The sequence below is a fragment of the Podarcis vaucheri genome (assembly GCF_965113315.1).
Source record: "Podarcis vaucheri genome assembly, chromosome: 12".
Lineage (NCBI taxonomy): Eukaryota > Metazoa > Chordata > Lepidosauria > Squamata > Lacertidae > Podarcis > Podarcis vaucheri.
Window position 1 is genome coordinate 21714199 of NC_138750.1, and position 16292 is coordinate 21730490.

The 16292-nt window shown below is 42.9% G+C and overlaps 1 protein-coding gene across 4 annotated transcripts in view; it reads left to right on the top strand.

The window, feature by feature from the left end:
* NEK10 (NIMA related kinase 10) overlaps positions 1-16292 on the top strand; it is a 113240-nt gene that overhangs the window by 15576 nt on the left and 81372 nt on the right. For all 4 annotated transcript variants that reach the window (XM_082193308.1, XM_082193310.1, XM_082193307.1 and 1 more), the window contains exons 9-17: positions 30-97; positions 1169-1248; positions 3242-3328; positions 4644-4868; positions 6363-6502; positions 8992-9053; positions 10334-10411; positions 14064-14128; positions 16080-16182. In XM_082193308.1, coding sequence (XP_082049434.1) covers positions 30-97; positions 1169-1248; positions 3242-3328; positions 4644-4868; positions 6363-6502; positions 8992-9053; positions 10334-10411; positions 14064-14128; positions 16080-16182 — 908 coding nt within the window. The remainder of the gene's footprint in view (positions 1-29; positions 98-1168; positions 1249-3241; positions 3329-4643; positions 4869-6362; positions 6503-8991; positions 9054-10333; positions 10412-14063; positions 14129-16079; positions 16183-16292) is intronic.

Consider the following 16292-nt stretch of genomic DNA (forward strand, 5'->3'; position numbering starts at 1 on the left):
AAAACTTTTCTGTTTAATTCTCTTTGCAGATATTTTTCAAAAACTTTCGGCTGTCAAAGATCAAAGAGAATGGGTAACAGCCAGTGGAGCACATAAAGTAAGTGGATAATCACTTCTACGTAATCAGGGTTTCTAATGGCTATTTTGTGTCCTTAAAATGGCACAAAATCCCTTCTGATTGTTGCTATGCAATTTTAAATTGTCAACGGTGGCTGGTTGACCAAGAGAGCGCCTTATCAGAATGCAGATTCAAATTGTTGGCTCCTATCCATCCCTTTTCTGCCCCTAGACTCTGGCTCCTAAATCACCAGACAACCAACCTTGGCATTTACAAATGTAAACCCAAATCAAGTTGACATTTTACTTTTGTTGGCACACTGGGAAGAGATCAGAACTTCTTCCTGATAGACAGAGATAACAAAAAGTTGTTTATTATTTATTTACGTAAAGGATTTTGGCCCTGCTCTTTGGCCAAAAAAGCCTCCCAGAGCCAGTTGCGGAGAGCAGGAGGGGACGGGGCTGGCGCTCCGCCCCCAGGGGCATGGCGCACATCCTGGGGGTGTGGCGCCCAGTGTGTGCGGGGGAGCAACTGCAATGGCACCCTACTGGGATCGCGCTGCCGGGGGCCGTGCGCTCCCAATGCACCCCTCTTCCTCCACCAGTGCCCAGAGCAGCTTTCTCTGCTGCAGTATACCATCGTTCTACCCGGACACTGAGGTCCAGCACCGAGGGCCTTCTGGCGGTTCCCTCCCTGCGAGAAGCCAAGCTACAGGGAACCAGGCAGAGGGCCTTCTCGGTAGTGGCGCCCGCCCTGTGGAACACCCTCCCACCAGATGTCAAAGAGAACAACAACTACCAGACTTTTAGAAGACATCTGAAGGCAGCCCTGTTTAGGGAAACTTTTAATGTTTGATGTATCACAGTATTTTAATATTCTTTTGGAAGCCGCCCAGAGTGGCTGGGGAAACCCAGCCAGATGGGCGGGGTATAAATAATAAATTATTATTATTATTATTATATTCAAATCAAGAGCCCCTCAGGCTTACAATCTAAAAAATGTGATAAGTAAACTGCATCTCTCCCCCCCCTTTCTTTAAAGTACTGTTTGCTATTATGGCTAAACAGGCATTTTGCCTGTCTTATAATTGTCTAACCATTATTTTTGCAGACTCTGATCAACTTACTTGGAGCTAGAGAAAACAACGTCCTGCTAGGTGCATTGCTTGCCCTCACCAGCTTGGCAGAAAGGTAAGCTTCAGTCTAGTGTGCTTGGCTTTGTCCCTTGCATTTTACCTCAGCTTTTTTTCTTTTGGGGTGGGGGTGGGGGGAATGGATCATTCAAGTTCAACAAGAGCAAAATATTGGCAGTCAAGCTTTATTCCCCTTATCTTGCAAACATTAAGTTATAGGTCAGATGTGGGGGACTTTTTTTAAGCCTGAAGACCACATTCTATCATGGACAACTTTCTAGGGACTACGTATCAGTAGTGGGTGTGGGCCAAGTGGGGATGGCCAGGCACCCGCTACTCATTATCCATGCAAGCAAAAGAGATTTATCACAGTTCAAGGATGTATTCAACTTTGATAAAATTGCTAGCACAGAAGGCAGAGCAAGGCCTGAGAGGGGAATGATCTGGGTGCAGGGCCAGATTTATGTTTGATGAGGCCCTAAGCTACTGAAGGTAATGGGGCCCTTTATATGTCCAGCTGTCCTTTGTCAACAACAAATTGTCGCTGTTTTTTGTGTTGAATATATGCTATATGGTAATTTATGGACCTAGTAGGTATCTAAAGCCATTTGCACATGTTGCCATGCAGTCAGTCCATGCAGAATGTAGGCACCCTATATATAGAAATGAGCAAACCAGTAATATTTTAGGGAGCAGGCTAGCAGGCGGGGCCCATTACTTACATACAACAAAACTCTGTTGCTGTATGTAGGTTTTATTTGTTTTTTTATCTTATATTTTGGAAATGTACATCCAGTTTTTCCCCCCTTTAATTTTTTGTGTGGCCCTAAAGAGAGCTGGGCCCTCAGCTATAGCTTGTTTATCTTATACATAAATACGGCACTGTCTAAGTATCTGTGCCCTGGGCATTGTCCTGAGGGCTGAACAGAGAGGTCTGGAGCAGGGGTTGGCAACCTAAGGCCCACGGGCCACAAGCGGCCGACCCGGGTCGTTTAACCGGTCCAGGAGCTGCCCCTGAACCGAGCTGCCCGCTTGGTGACTCCCCGCATGCTGCGCTAAACCGGCGCGGTGTGGGGACTCACTTCCACAGTGTCGGAAATTGTGTCTGCGCATGCGCAGAGGATGAAAATCACATCTGCACAGTCGCAGATGCCAGAAATCACATCTGCACAGACTCCAGAAATTGTGGGTGTGTGCACAATCCAGCTGACCGAGGGATCTCCACAGGAGTGAACCAGCCCAGGCGAGAGAAACCTTGCTGACCCCTGGTCTGGAGGGACTGTATATGGACCCTGGGCTGAGTTTCCCCTCCTCCTAATATTGGCTATGCTTACACTTTTGCTTTCCATTCTGTAAACTATGTATGCTGCTTCAGATCACACATTTCTTATTGTGTGATTCTTGATTGTCAGTTTTGTAGATCATGGGTGTAAAGGAGAGAATGCAAACCGTCTATAGAAGTTGGAGCTAGATTGCAGTGGAATGCAAAGTCTTTCCAGCAGCAGTAATTGGTTGTTACAATTACCTGGGATTGGATGCTGATGTAATAAAAGGGGCGCCATTATCTCAATTCTCCGGAATGTGTATTGGATTTCTTTTACCCTTGGAGCACCATTCATGGTTGGAGGTGTTAACATTTTACAACCTGAGCCCTAGGAGTGGCTGAGAGCCCACTTTTAACAATACCACTAGATGCACTGGGTTTGAATGGCAGGACCATGACTAGAGTAGCTAGACAAGAATTATATAACATATTTCTTTTCCAAATGCCAACCCTGCCATCTTGGGGAACAGTGTGAGACTTATTTTCTTTGGGCTAGATTTTGAGGGTTGATTGCATGCAGATTCTTATTCTTATTCTTATTCATTAGTTTTATGTTTTTATGTTTATAACTGAGACTTGCATTCGTTTAAATGATGGCAAGGTTCAAATTCTATACATAGGTTTAATTCTCATACTGCAGGAATTGTCCATTCATAGAAATGCCATGAATGATATACTACCACACTGCAAATGGAAAAAATAACACGTTCCTCATTTTCCATTTTAGTCCCGGATGCCGAGAGAAAATAAGCGAGCTCAATGTTGTGGAGAATTTGCTGGTGATATTGCATGAATATGACTTGCTTTCTAAAAGGTAGGATGCTGAATTAATTTCAGCCCATCTTTTTCTGTTCAGGGTTTCCAGTCACTTAGCTTATGCTAACCATTCTGTTTCTCCAACCACATGCTTTCTACTTGTAAAGCAGAAAATATGAGATTTCCAAATATGGCATTTTTTAGGAAGACAGTTTTCTCGGTAGAGAGGGTTAGTAATTCTGAAACTGAAGCAATGCAAAGGTTGATTGGAATTTGTGCTTACAAGGCCAGTGCATGTTTCTCCATGCTTAATGATCCCAGGCTTTTGCATTCTTTGGGTGAATTCCCATATCTCGCTCAAGCTCACTTTGGTCGGCTTAGAAAGCTCATTTGTATTACAAATGCCTCCTGCCCCCCCCCCCAAATGAACAATTAATAAAGGGTCCCAGAAATAGCATGAGAGAAAGATCAGTTGCACCTTGCATGTAAAAGCACCCTAAGATTTAATACACTACGACCAGGTATGGCTAACCCTTTTTAAGGGCTGAATTATTTTGGACAAGGTAAATTTGGGCATTGCTAACCCAATCTCCCTGCTCTCGCACACTACACAATACCATATTTTTTGCTCCTAAAAAGGAAGGGGAAATGTGTGTGCATCTTATGGAGCAAATGCAGGCGGGAGGCTCTGCTCAGCGCTCCCTTGAAAGAGCCGCACACACACTCCGCACGCTCTTTAAAGGGAGCGCGGCTCTTGGGGGAGCCATAGCCGTGCGCAGCATTTCTGTGTGCTCTGGTTTCTGTCATGGTGTTCTGTTGTGCCAGAACCGGTTTAGTCAAGCTGGCCACATGACCTAGAAAGCTGTCTGCGGACAAACGCCGGCTCCCTCAGCCTGAAAGCGAGATGAGCGCCGCACCCCATAGTCACCTTTGACTGGACTTAACCAGTCCATGTGTGACTGATGATACAGCATGTAGGTTTAATTTTAGGATATTGTTTATAGCAACCTAGGGAGCACTTTTTGTAACTTTATTGTGTCTCAGTGTATAAATGCAGGGCTATTCAATTACAGTGGTACCTCAGGTTAAGAACTTAATTCATTCTGGAGGTCCGGTCTTAACCTGAAACTTTTCTTAACCTGAGGTACCTACCACTTTAGCTAATGGGGCCTCCCGCTGCCAATGCGCTGCCGGAGCACGATTTCTGTTCTCATCCTGAAGCAAAGTTCTTAACCCGAGGTACTATTTCTAGGTTAGCAGAGTCTGTAACCTGAAGCACCTGTAACCCGAGGTACCATTGTATTTGGATAATTTAACAGGCAGACTTGAGTTTTAACTGTTTGGATGATGATGATTTCTTGGTTTCCCTGCAGGCTGACAGCCGAGTTGCTCCGCCTTCTCTGTGTAGAATCTCATGTCAAAGAGCAAGTCAAGTTGTACGAAGGTGTCCCCATCCTTCTCAGTTTGCTCCACTCAGATCACTTAAAGCTTCTGTGGAGTGTAGTCTGGATTCTAGTCCAGGTTTGCGAAGATCCTGATACCAGTGTGGAAATTCGTATTTGGGGCGGCATCAAGCAACTTCTGCATATTTTACAAGGGTAGGTTTCTGAGGTCATCGGGAATGAGGCTGCCCATAGGCAAAAAGAAAAAGAAAAAAAGTGCTTCGTATTTCCACCTCAACTGCAGTTATATTTTTAAATATAACATTTATTGCCAGAGCAGGACTCCCTGCTCAAATGTATATGGAAATTGATACCCACCAAGGCAAGGCTTTGGTTTCTAGTAATATGGCTCTATTGGAAGATTTCCCTGAGTGCAAAGTCATAAGAACGCAAGATGTGACTTTCAAAATGTGTAGCGGTTGCTGGATAAACAATGGATTGGCGGCAGCAGCTTTTTTGAAGCACGGTGATAAAATCCACCGTGTGTGAACTTCTCACTGCAGAACTTACACAGAAGTAAACTTGCAACGATTCCCTTCCGATATGTTGAACATGCAAATAGAGATCCTTTAACCTTAATCCTCTAACCACATCTTCCATGTAAACCTGGAGATTAGCTTTTTGAGAATTGCAAGTTCACGTTTTTCTCTTTCTTTTGCTTTAATAATAATAATAATAATGATAAGGAGGAGGAGGTAATATTTGAAAAGCATTTAGGTCCTGCTTGCAGATGTCAGGATGCTGAACCTCGGTCCAGTATACCCGAAGGAGTGTTTCCACCCCCATTGTTCTGCCCATACACTGAGGTCCAGCGCCGAGGGCCTTCTGGCGGTTCCCTCACTGCGAGAAGTGAGGTTACAGGGAACCAGGCAGAGGGCCTTCTTGGTAGTGGCGCCTGCCCTGTGGAACATCCTCCCATCAGATGTCAAAGAGCAAAACAACTACCAGACTTTTAGAAGACATCTGAAGGCAGCCCTGTTTAGGGAAGCTTTTACTGTTTAATAGACTATTGTATTTTAATATTCTGCAGCTGGGGAAACCCAGCCAGATGGGCGGGGTATAAATAAATTATTATTATTATTATTATTATTATTATTATTATTATTACTACTACTACTACTACTACTACTACTACTACTATGTGGGTTTCTGGCCTAATCCACCAGGACTCTTCTTATGTTCTTGAAGGTTCTTTTTATTTAAAAAAACACTCTCTATAATATAGAAACCTTAGGAGCCAACTCCAAGGGGCTAAGGTCCCGTCGCTCCTCCCAATAAAATATTTGAGCCCCCCCATAGTTGATGGGTATTGCCATTCAATTGGTATGTGTGTACTGTGTCATGTGATCATTTAGACAGGGGACCTCCCCCCAATAGTTTATTCAAGTTGGCACCCCTGTTAACAACCAATAATTATTCACATATTGCTTCGAGTGCTATCTAATGGCCTAAAAATACCTGCCAAAAGTTTTATTTATCCCATTTCTGTAACACACTTGAGCTGTTATTCCTGGCTTATGAGTTTCAGCACGCTGCTCAAGAATATATAGAGCATTGATGTTCTTAATTCAAAAGTAAATAGATTCTTATTACCAGCTGGTTGATAGATGTAGCCAAGGCTTCACCGCATTGTGTTTTTTGCTTTCCCAGGGAGCGAAATCTATTTTCAGATCGTTCTTCCATTGGGAGTTTATCCAGTGCGAACGCAGCAGGGAGAATCCAGCAGCTTCGCTTCTCAGAAGATTTAAGCCCTCGTGAGATACAAGAAAATACGTTTTCCCTTCAAGCAGGTGCATACATTATGAATTGCCCTGAGATGATTGGCACTCAATGCAATAACCGATGCCTGAGCAAAAAGCTTTGCAGAGATCGAACTATTAGCCCGCAGTAGGTTTTCTGCTGAAGGCTCTATGCCTTCGCCATTTGAGGTTTGTGGCAGGAGGGAGATTTTAGGAGGAAAAAGAATATTAAAGGGCTCAGGTCTTGTTACCCTCTATAGCACAGTGGGGCAAGATTTCAGGAAGGTGGGGGTGAAAAGGAAAATCCCCATAGAGTATGACAGGAAGTTTTAAAATTATCTCCCCAGGATTCCATAACTGGTTAGGACAGGCATAGGCAAACTCCAGCCCTCCAGATGTTTGGGATTACAATTCTTCCCTGACCACTGGTCCTGTTAGCTAGGGATGACGGGAATTGTAGTCCCAAACATCTGGAGGGCCGAAGTTTGCCTATGCCTGGGTTAGGGGCTCAAAGCAGGTGGATTTTACCTACCCCACAGCTTACCCCCACTTTCCACAGACTTTTGACTACCCTCAACCTACAATGGCTCCTGGAGACTGTTAGCCTCCTCAGTTTTGCTCAGAACATTTTGGCTCAGCACCCCACCCAAATGTTTTCTTTCACAAACTAATATTTTCTGCATCCCTGTGCAGCCACTCAAGTTTGCAGAAGCCACTGCTTCATCTGCGGACAGTCCTGTTTCACTGCCCATCTGATACACATGCGGCTATTAGGTTTGGTACTTGAAGGAACAATAATACTTAAAGTTAAGGAAAGAACATGTTGAAGAACAATACCAGCAGGTTGGGAGTTGGTCTCGGTGATCGTAGCATGGACTCCCAGGGGCACTGTGAGCTCAGTTCTGTTACTCATGATGAGCTAAACACCTTGTGAGATCTCAGCTGCATTCTTATGTACAACACTGCCCAGATCCATGACCCCCCCCTTAAACTGAGTTCAAAAGAACACATTTTTACAGTTCCTTCAGCTGTAATAGGCGAAGGGAGAAATTCCCATGCTTCTGATTGATTTTCAAGTTCGCCTAGTACTCAGTATGTTTATTGAAAGTAAACTATAATTTGTCCTTTTTTTGTAGGTTTTTATTTTATTTCTTTTTTCTTTTGGCAAACTAATAATCATAAATAAATAAGAATAAAAATGTGCACCCCACCACCAAGACCATTCTGTTGTAACTATCCAACCTCCCAAAATTTCAACACCTCTTGTGATGGTTTTGACTTCTTTCCATTTTAACAGTACAGATGTTACAAACACCCTTCATATCTCTTCAAAATCATTTATCCTGCACATTCCCTGTCTTACCTTAATGGCCTATGTTAATTTATCATTAATAGCTATATCCCACACCTCTTTATACCATTATTCCATTTTATATTCTGCTTGCCCCTTCCACTTCTTAGCTATCACAATTTGTGCAGCTGTCAATAAATTTGTGAAATTTGTTCTCTCATGGGATCCATTTCAGACACTGCACAGAGGTAAATCTGGGATTGTAACTAAATGTGCCCTCAGTGAAGAGCTGCTCTCCAGTCATACCCCCTAGCAAGCATGTTTGTGCAAAGTGGAAGTTTGCAACCTTGCATTTCTTGCCTGCAAGCGTTTTCTTAAAAAAAATCTTACTCCTGAATGTAAGGCGCAAGTGTTCCTGTGCTGTGATTTACGTTTCTACTTAAAAGCTGAAAAAGCAAACTTGCTTCTTTCTGCGAACAGTGGGTTGCATTCTATGTACACAAATGAGATTGTTCTTGGGGAAAGGAGAATTGCCTGCGCCGACAGAATGGCCTCTCCTCTCCTTCTCCCACTGCAAACTGTTCTGGGGATTCTTTCAACCCTTTGGAGCAGATCTGGGGAGGGTGCAGTGGGGGGAAAGCTACATTGTACTAGTAGGAATTACCTGGCTTCTACTGGCATGAATTAGTTGAATACAGCCTAATGGATATACCGTACTTTTCTGTGTATAAGACGTCCCCATGTATAAGGCGCCCCCTCTATTTTGGGACTCCAAATAGAGAAAATGGGGGGAGATTGCCCAGACTTGTTGAGCTTTTTTTCTGGGGGGGGGGTTGCCCAGACTTGTTGAGCTTTTATTGGGGAGGGGGATTGATGAAAATCATTCACCAGCAGGCACACATCCAATCACACGCACATCAGTGAAGACACCAATCATCTGCATGCTCGCTGAAAGCAAGCACCAATCGCCTGTCCTATTGCCGCAGCAGCCAATAGCCAGCAGACCTTGCAGCAGCCACCAATCACCCGCAAAAACGCCACGGATAATATCCTGCTCGCGGCAGCCACCAATCGCCCTTCCCACCTCTCCACTATCCGTGTGTAAGACAAGCCCAAGTTTTTAGCACAATCTTTTAAGAAAATAACCTAGTCTTATACACGGAAAAATATGGTATGTAGTAGAAGCCTCATTATTGATCGTACTTCACAAGAACCATATAAGATAAACAATTGTGGCGATTTATTTTAGCTTGTTGTGCTGCGATTACTGAATTGGTCCTGAATGATACCAACGCTCACCAAGTTGTTCAAGTAAGAGGTTTTTGATTGCCTAACATACTAATCTCTACTTACTATTTTTTATTGTGTTCTAATTTGGTAGTGGATGCAAAATACTCATTTGCAGATGTCTTGGTTGATACTGGTTCTTAGATACTGTGTGTGTCTCTTGCACAGATGAGAAATGTTTGGAATTTGGGGGAAAAAATTAAGGAAAAAGCTTTTGATTTAACTTTCAAAGAAGGGATGCCACCATGTTTTGTAGGAAATTTGAGAAGAGAGCAGAGAGTCTAAAAGAAATTGGGAGGGGGGGGGGTTTAACTGGAAGAAGGCAGGGCTTGCTATGATAAGAGCCAAGCTGAGAATGGAATAAGGTTGAAAAAATAAGACTAAAAATATAGTTAGGATAAGTTTGATGTTACCAGCACCAAACAGGCAGGGCTGAAGAGTATTTTGTGGATGAGTAATAGCAGGAAAAGGAAATCCAGGAGGCGGAATTTGTGAGTTGAAAATGGGGGAGGTTAGCTACACTTGAACCCAGTAAGATGGACAAATGCTATGACGAATGCTGCAAGGCACAGACTCATAAGGAAAGTGTGGTGTAGTGGTTAGAGTGTCAGACTAGGACCTGGGAGACCAGGGTTCAAATCCCTACTTGGCCATGAAGTTGACTGGGTGACTGTCAGCCAGTCACAGTCTCTCAGCCTAACCTACCGCACTGGGTTGCTGTGAGCATAAGATAGAGAGCGGGGAGAACCATTCGCGCTCCTTGAAGCAAAGGCGAGATATAAATGTACAAATCTGTGGGTTTCCCCCAGAGGGTACTCAAGGGCACACGGTACTGGCACCTCTCTTTTTTGTTGTTAAAAAGTGTGGTGCTTACTGTAACAACTTCATGGTGAGTACCGGCACCTGTTTTTTCTAGGAAAAAAAAAGCACTGGTACAAATAAATAAATACTGTAAAAGCAGTGGTTCCCAATTGGTGGTCCACAGACTCCAGTGGGTCCACATAACCCACCCAGGAGGTCTGTGGCAACATTCACATAACAAGAACTACCACACAGATGTCAAAATTTTCAAAGGTAGGGAGTTCATGACTTGGCCTTTGAAAAGTCTGCGGTACCTAGCTAATTGGGAACCACTGCTGTAATGTCTTCCTCGACTGAGGACCTGCAGACTTGATTTCTACTGAATAGTTTGAGAGGTTCCTTCACAAGAACTTAACCTTTGCCTTTAATTTCACAATGTGTGAGTTATGGTTTAACATTTGACTGTTCTTTGAATGTATATTCTTCAATGTGTGCTTTCTCAGGAAAATGGAGTCTACACAATAGCAAAGCTGATTTTACCTAATAAACAAAGGAATGTAGTGAAAGCCAATTTATTACAGGTAATCTTTTTTCCTTTATTTCCAACTTTCTATGCAAACCTCTGAGCGCTTAAAGAGAGACATGGTGGATGATTGTGTATTTCTTTAAGGTAACTTCTGTATTAAGCAACTATCTTACTTTTAAAAGACATCTGAAGGCAGCCCTGTTTAGGGAGGTTTTTAATGCTTAATGCTGTACTGTGTTTTTAATATTCAGTTGGGAGCCTCCCAGAGTGGGCGCGGTATAAATAATAAATTATTATTATTATCATTATTATTTATTATTATTAAATGCAAATACATACACCTGTATAACAAAATACATTATACAGTATACATCACACTTTAAAAACTCCATATGACACACACACACACGCGCGCGCGCACACACACACACACACATATATGCTCTGATACAGAATAATATAAGACACCATACATCAGAATTTTTCTACCTTTTTTTCCCTGTAAAACTCCCTACCAAGGTGTAACCAAATTCTGCAATGGGAATACATTTTGGACCGATTTGCTTGGCATGATGTGCCATGTTGGGCACAAAGATTCCTACATTGCAGGGGGTTGGACTAGATGACCCTCGTCGTCCCTTCCAACTTTGCAGTTCTATGATTCTGTGTACAGTGATACCTCAGGTTACAGACGCTTCAGGTTACAGACTCCGCTAACCTAGAAATAGTGCTTCAGGTGAAGAACTTTGCTTCAGGATGAGAACAGAAATCGTGCTCCGGCGGTGCAGCAGCAGCAGCAGGAGGCCCCATTAGCTAAAGTGGTGCTTCAGGTTAAGAACAGGTTCAGGTTAAGAACAGACCTCTGGAATGAATTAAGTTCTTAACCCGAGGTACTACTGTACAACCATTAAGACTTCTAAAACTGTTTGGCATTTTGAGGAGCAAACTGGTCAGACGAAAGTGGGGGTGGTGGGGAGAACCATGGGACTGTGCCATGGAGAGGTAGGTGGAATGCAGTATCCATGGGCAGAATCCGAGACCAGGGAGAAGAGTCGGTGAAAGAAGACTGGAAGAAATTCAAAGACTATTTACAGAAACATTGTAAAATTAATGAATGTTAGAAGGATGTTGGATAGAAACTAAGCGGTTTCCAGCTGTAATGCTTTAAGAGATATGAAAAAAAAAGGTTTCACAAATGGGTAAAAGTTTAATGGTAAGGATTTGCTGAACTAACAAATCGAACTGGAATACAAAGAAGGGAGGTATGAGGTCAGAGGAAATAAGTGTATGGAAGTTATGTTATTGAAAATTAATGTGTGTTTTTAACTGTTTTCTATTTTGTATGTTTATTTTTCTTTTTTCTTGTTATATCTTAAAAACTTTCAATAAATATCTTTAAAAAAAAAAAAGGAATGCAGTATCCATGGAAAGCTGGCTAGACACAGAGGAATGGTGAGAGGCGCCAGCTGAGAAGCCAGCAAGGGAAGAAGGCTCAGATCCCAGGGAGTTGTGGGGGGAGAACGATGAGTAGTCAGAGGGAGAAGAGGGTGAAGACTGGGAGGAGGGGGTGTCAGAAGCTGAAAAGGTAGCAGGGTTTAGTGGCAGAGAACCATCCAGAATTAGAGGCAGAAGCAGAGGCTGGAGAGGAGCAGGGCAAAGAGGCAGGCTGCTGAAGAAACCAGGATGTCTCCCCCTCCTGCTTCAACTTCTCTTCCCCTTTCTCCCAGGACCAGAAGAGTTAGACGGATCTAACGTATAAGACAGCGGTTCTCAACCTGTGGGTCCCCAGATGATGTTGGACTACAACTCCCATCATCCCTGAGCTCTGGCCTTGCTAGCTAGGGGTGATGGGAGTTGTAGTTCAACAACATCTGGGGACCCACAGGTTGGGAAAGGCTGGTATAAGAGAACAAGAAGAACCTTCGTTCAAAGAAGATTGGAAAATGTTTACTGTGTATAAGGGGGGAAATTGTGTACGCTTCAAAACGTTGGCAGCATTAAGATAAATTCAACAGTGTAAATAAGTTTTGATGGAAGTAATACAGTGGAACCTTGGTTGTTGAACGCTGTGGTTGTCGAACAAATGGGCTCCTGAATGTCGCAAACCTGGAAGTAAGTGTTCTGGTTTGCGAATGTTTTTGGGAAGCTGAACATCCGATGTGGCTTCTGTGGCTTCCGATTGGCTGCAGGAAGCTCCTGCAGCCAATCGGAAGCCGCACCTTGGTTTTCGAACCGTTCTGGGAGTGGAACCGATTAAATTTGAGAACCAAGGTACCACTGTGATGGAATACTGAATTGTTTAGTTTATAGAAAATATGCAGGGATTTATGCTATGTAAAAAGAACCTTGGAAAGAGAAGAAGGGAAGTCATTGATATTTTAAGGTTGTATAAATGAATATTCTAAATTTATATATATATAAAGAGAGAGAGAGAGTTATGAAGAGGAAGGAGCAGAAACTGTTGGCGGAGTCTCCAATTGCTTGCGAAGGACCCAGGGAAGAAGGAGATTTTGGTAGCCTTGGGAAGGCAGCGACCTTCACTCCCCACAATTGTCTCATAGGGGCAAGACCTACTGAGAAGAGTTACCGTGCTCATTAGGCCTGGCTCCCCGAGCAGGCCTTGCTTCTTTTAATTAAGAGTTAACTTCATTTACTCTGTGTGATTGGTTTGCTGGCTGGCTCCTTGACACCGGAAGAGGCAAGGAGCTGTTTATGACATTGAAGCCCCTTCTGCTTATCCACGGGGATGCGGGTGGCGCTGTGGGTAAAAGCCTCAGCGCCTAGCGCTTGCCGATCGAAAGGTCGGCGGTTCGAATCCCCGCGGCGGGGTGCGCTCCTGTTGCTCGGTCCCAGCGCCTGCCAACCTAGCAGTTCAAAAGCACCTCTGGGTGCAAGTAGATAAATAGGGACCGCTTACTGGCGGGAAGGTAAACGGCGTTTCCGTGTGCTGTGCTGGCTCGCCAGATGCGGCTTTGTCACGCTGGCCACGTGACCCGGAAGTGTCTCCGGACAGCGCTGGCCCCCGGCCTCTTAAGTGAGATGGGCGCACAACCCTAGAGTCTTTCAAGACTGGCCCGTAAGGGCAGGGGTACCTTTACCTTTACTTGCTTATCCACATGCTGGATTCTGCGACTGGTTGTTTAATGGCGTGACAGCATACATATATGGTCCCAATCGTTTTGAAAAATGCATTACCATGTAATGCAGAAAACAAATGAAATATATGAAAATGTATGAGGCATCACAGTAGTCTCAAATTCTGTGCTTTACTTTATGAATTGAGACACCTAAATAATTTGTCACTGAGGCAAGCTCCTGAATCTATGTACCCAGTAAGCTGGTTTGATCATTCTGACATTTTTACGGGATTAGCCATTTTTGTACTGCTTGCTTTAAACATGGATTTAAAATGCCAGTAGAGGTCTGGGAATGCCAACAAATTCATATTGGTAGCAGAGCAGCAATAGTTCTTAACATCATACACTAAATTGAAACAAAGATGGATGTCTTTTTAATTTCCAGCATAATTTTTCTTCTTCTTCTATTACTTCAGAAAAATACCAGGCTTTTAGACCCCATTCTTTGGCTACAAGCAGTTGCTTATTTAGCAGTCTACAGGCATGGACGTCTCAGGCAAAAGCAGCCAAATGTGGTCAGTAGTGCTTCTGCATAGAATTACCTTAATGTATTCATTTCCCTCTCTCCAGTGCTATGCCTTCAGAGCCCTGCGATTCCTTTTCAGTATGGAAAGGAACAGACACCTCTTCAAAAGGTATGCAAATTTAATATTAGAAGAGATTACGCTCTCAAAATGTTCACTTGAGTTACAACAAAAAGCCTGCAGGTTAATGCTTAGCATTAGGCTTAAGTCTTAGTTAGATTTACTGTTTTGTAGGTGGGGGAACCGAAAATGAGATGGTTGACATTGTTGTCCATAGATGTCTCTGCAAAGAAAATGTAACTTGTGTTTTAGGTCCAGTTCAAAAGCTCAGATGCCACATGGAGATCTCTAGAAACATTTCTGGCACCTCTGCGTCAGGGGCAGTAACATTTCATTGATCTGCTCATTTATATTTTTTAAAGGATTTGTATTTCAGACCTTGCCAAATGTCACTGAAGCAGTTAGAAACTGATTTATGGTAAAATATGTACAGCGAGAGGGACTTTGAAGTGTGTCTGGGTTTGAAATGTGAGGTGTTGAATGCATTCACTCTGAGTCCCGGAGTAATATCATTAAAAGGGAGGAGATAAGAATGCACTGGAATTAAATGGCACATCCTGGGCTGTAGCTGACAGAGGATGATGGCTGAACCTAAAGATTGACTAGGGTGGACAAGAAGCCTGGAAAGATTATTAACCAGAGCATTAATAGGCTAACAAATAGAAGGCTGGAAAGTCTCTCTTTGTTCTTCCCATGGCAGATATGCACATAGGGACAGATTTGCCCATTTTTCTAAACTATTGATTATATACTGCTTAGACTTCATGGTACAGTTTCACGATTAAGCCCCTTTGTGGGAAGAAACACCGATTGTACCGGAACAGCGTCCGGGTCTTGACTCACGAGTTGATGTTGCTTCTACCAAATACATGAGTGACTCTGAAGAAAATGACTACTGTAATTTATTTGTTTGCCTGTTTATGCTCCTTATCACGGAGCAGTTGCCCTTGGTGATATATTTTTGTCTGACAAGAAGATAACATGCCTGTTGTTCTGGGACCTGATCAAGGAAATTCCTATTTATTTTTTGAGTGAAGTGTACCTCCAATTTCAGTTGAGGAGAAAAACATCTCAGTCATCAGTTTGGAAACATTGCAGTCGAATAATGCATTAAAAATTGTGCGCTCTTTCTCCCTTTCTCTTTCTTACATTTAATACTGGCTCAAGATAGAGAACTTTCAGGTGATCAGATGTTGAGCAGATATTTCAGATGTTTTGGGTTCAGCATGGACTTTTATCACATAGAAGTATTTCCATCAGCCTTCTGCATCAGTGTCATAACATGATTCATATAACTTTTTTGGGAGTGGAAGCATAAATGAAATTAGGGATAGCAGCTTTCCTGTTTAAAAACATATATTTTCTTTTCCGTCATTTTCAGTGTTTCTAAAACTAAATGCAAGGCCATTTTTCTAGAGAGGTCAAATTAATTAGCAGAATGTCATGCTCAATGACTGCATTTCTACTCTGAATAAACAACCTTGAAAAGACTCTTGTGGGGTTCAAAGGCTGGCTGTTCTGAAGCTACTGTCTGAGCCAATAAAGTAGACAATGTATTAATGACATGGCTACAACTCCTTTATATTAAATTTATACTGGCAGAATATAAGTGTGCTATATAAGAGCTACAGGATTTTTAAAATGTTAAATGGTATTTGGTTTCAAGATAGGGGATCTGACCAGTTCAGGGGTGTCCAACCAGTCACTCCTTCAGCTGTTGCTGTTGGGGCTACAGCTCCCATCTTCCATTGCCACTGGCCATGCTGACTGGGCCTGGTGGGAGTTGGGAACCAAAAACATTTGGAGAGTCATATGTCAACCACCCTTTCTTTAGCTCACTAAAATCCATGTGGTCCTTATTAAGACAATTTTGTCCCTAGAAAACCAGTAAAGCAATAAAAAATATTATTCAGCGAAGTGAAATTAGGCATTTCCCCCCGCAGTGTAATTGGGTGTGAACTTTATGCGGCATTCTATAAATAAATAGTTTTGCATTTTGTAGACTCTTCCCTACACACTTGTTTGAGAGCTTCATTGACATTGGGCATTATGTTCGGGAGATAAGTGCTTATGAAGAGCTGGTATTGAAGCTAAATGCGTTACTGGTAAGTAGTAAATGTTTGCTTACTTCCTTAGTCACACTAGCACACTGCTAAAAAAATTAAGCTTACCCTATCTTAAAAATATTGTTAATGAACAGATCTTGCAAAAAATA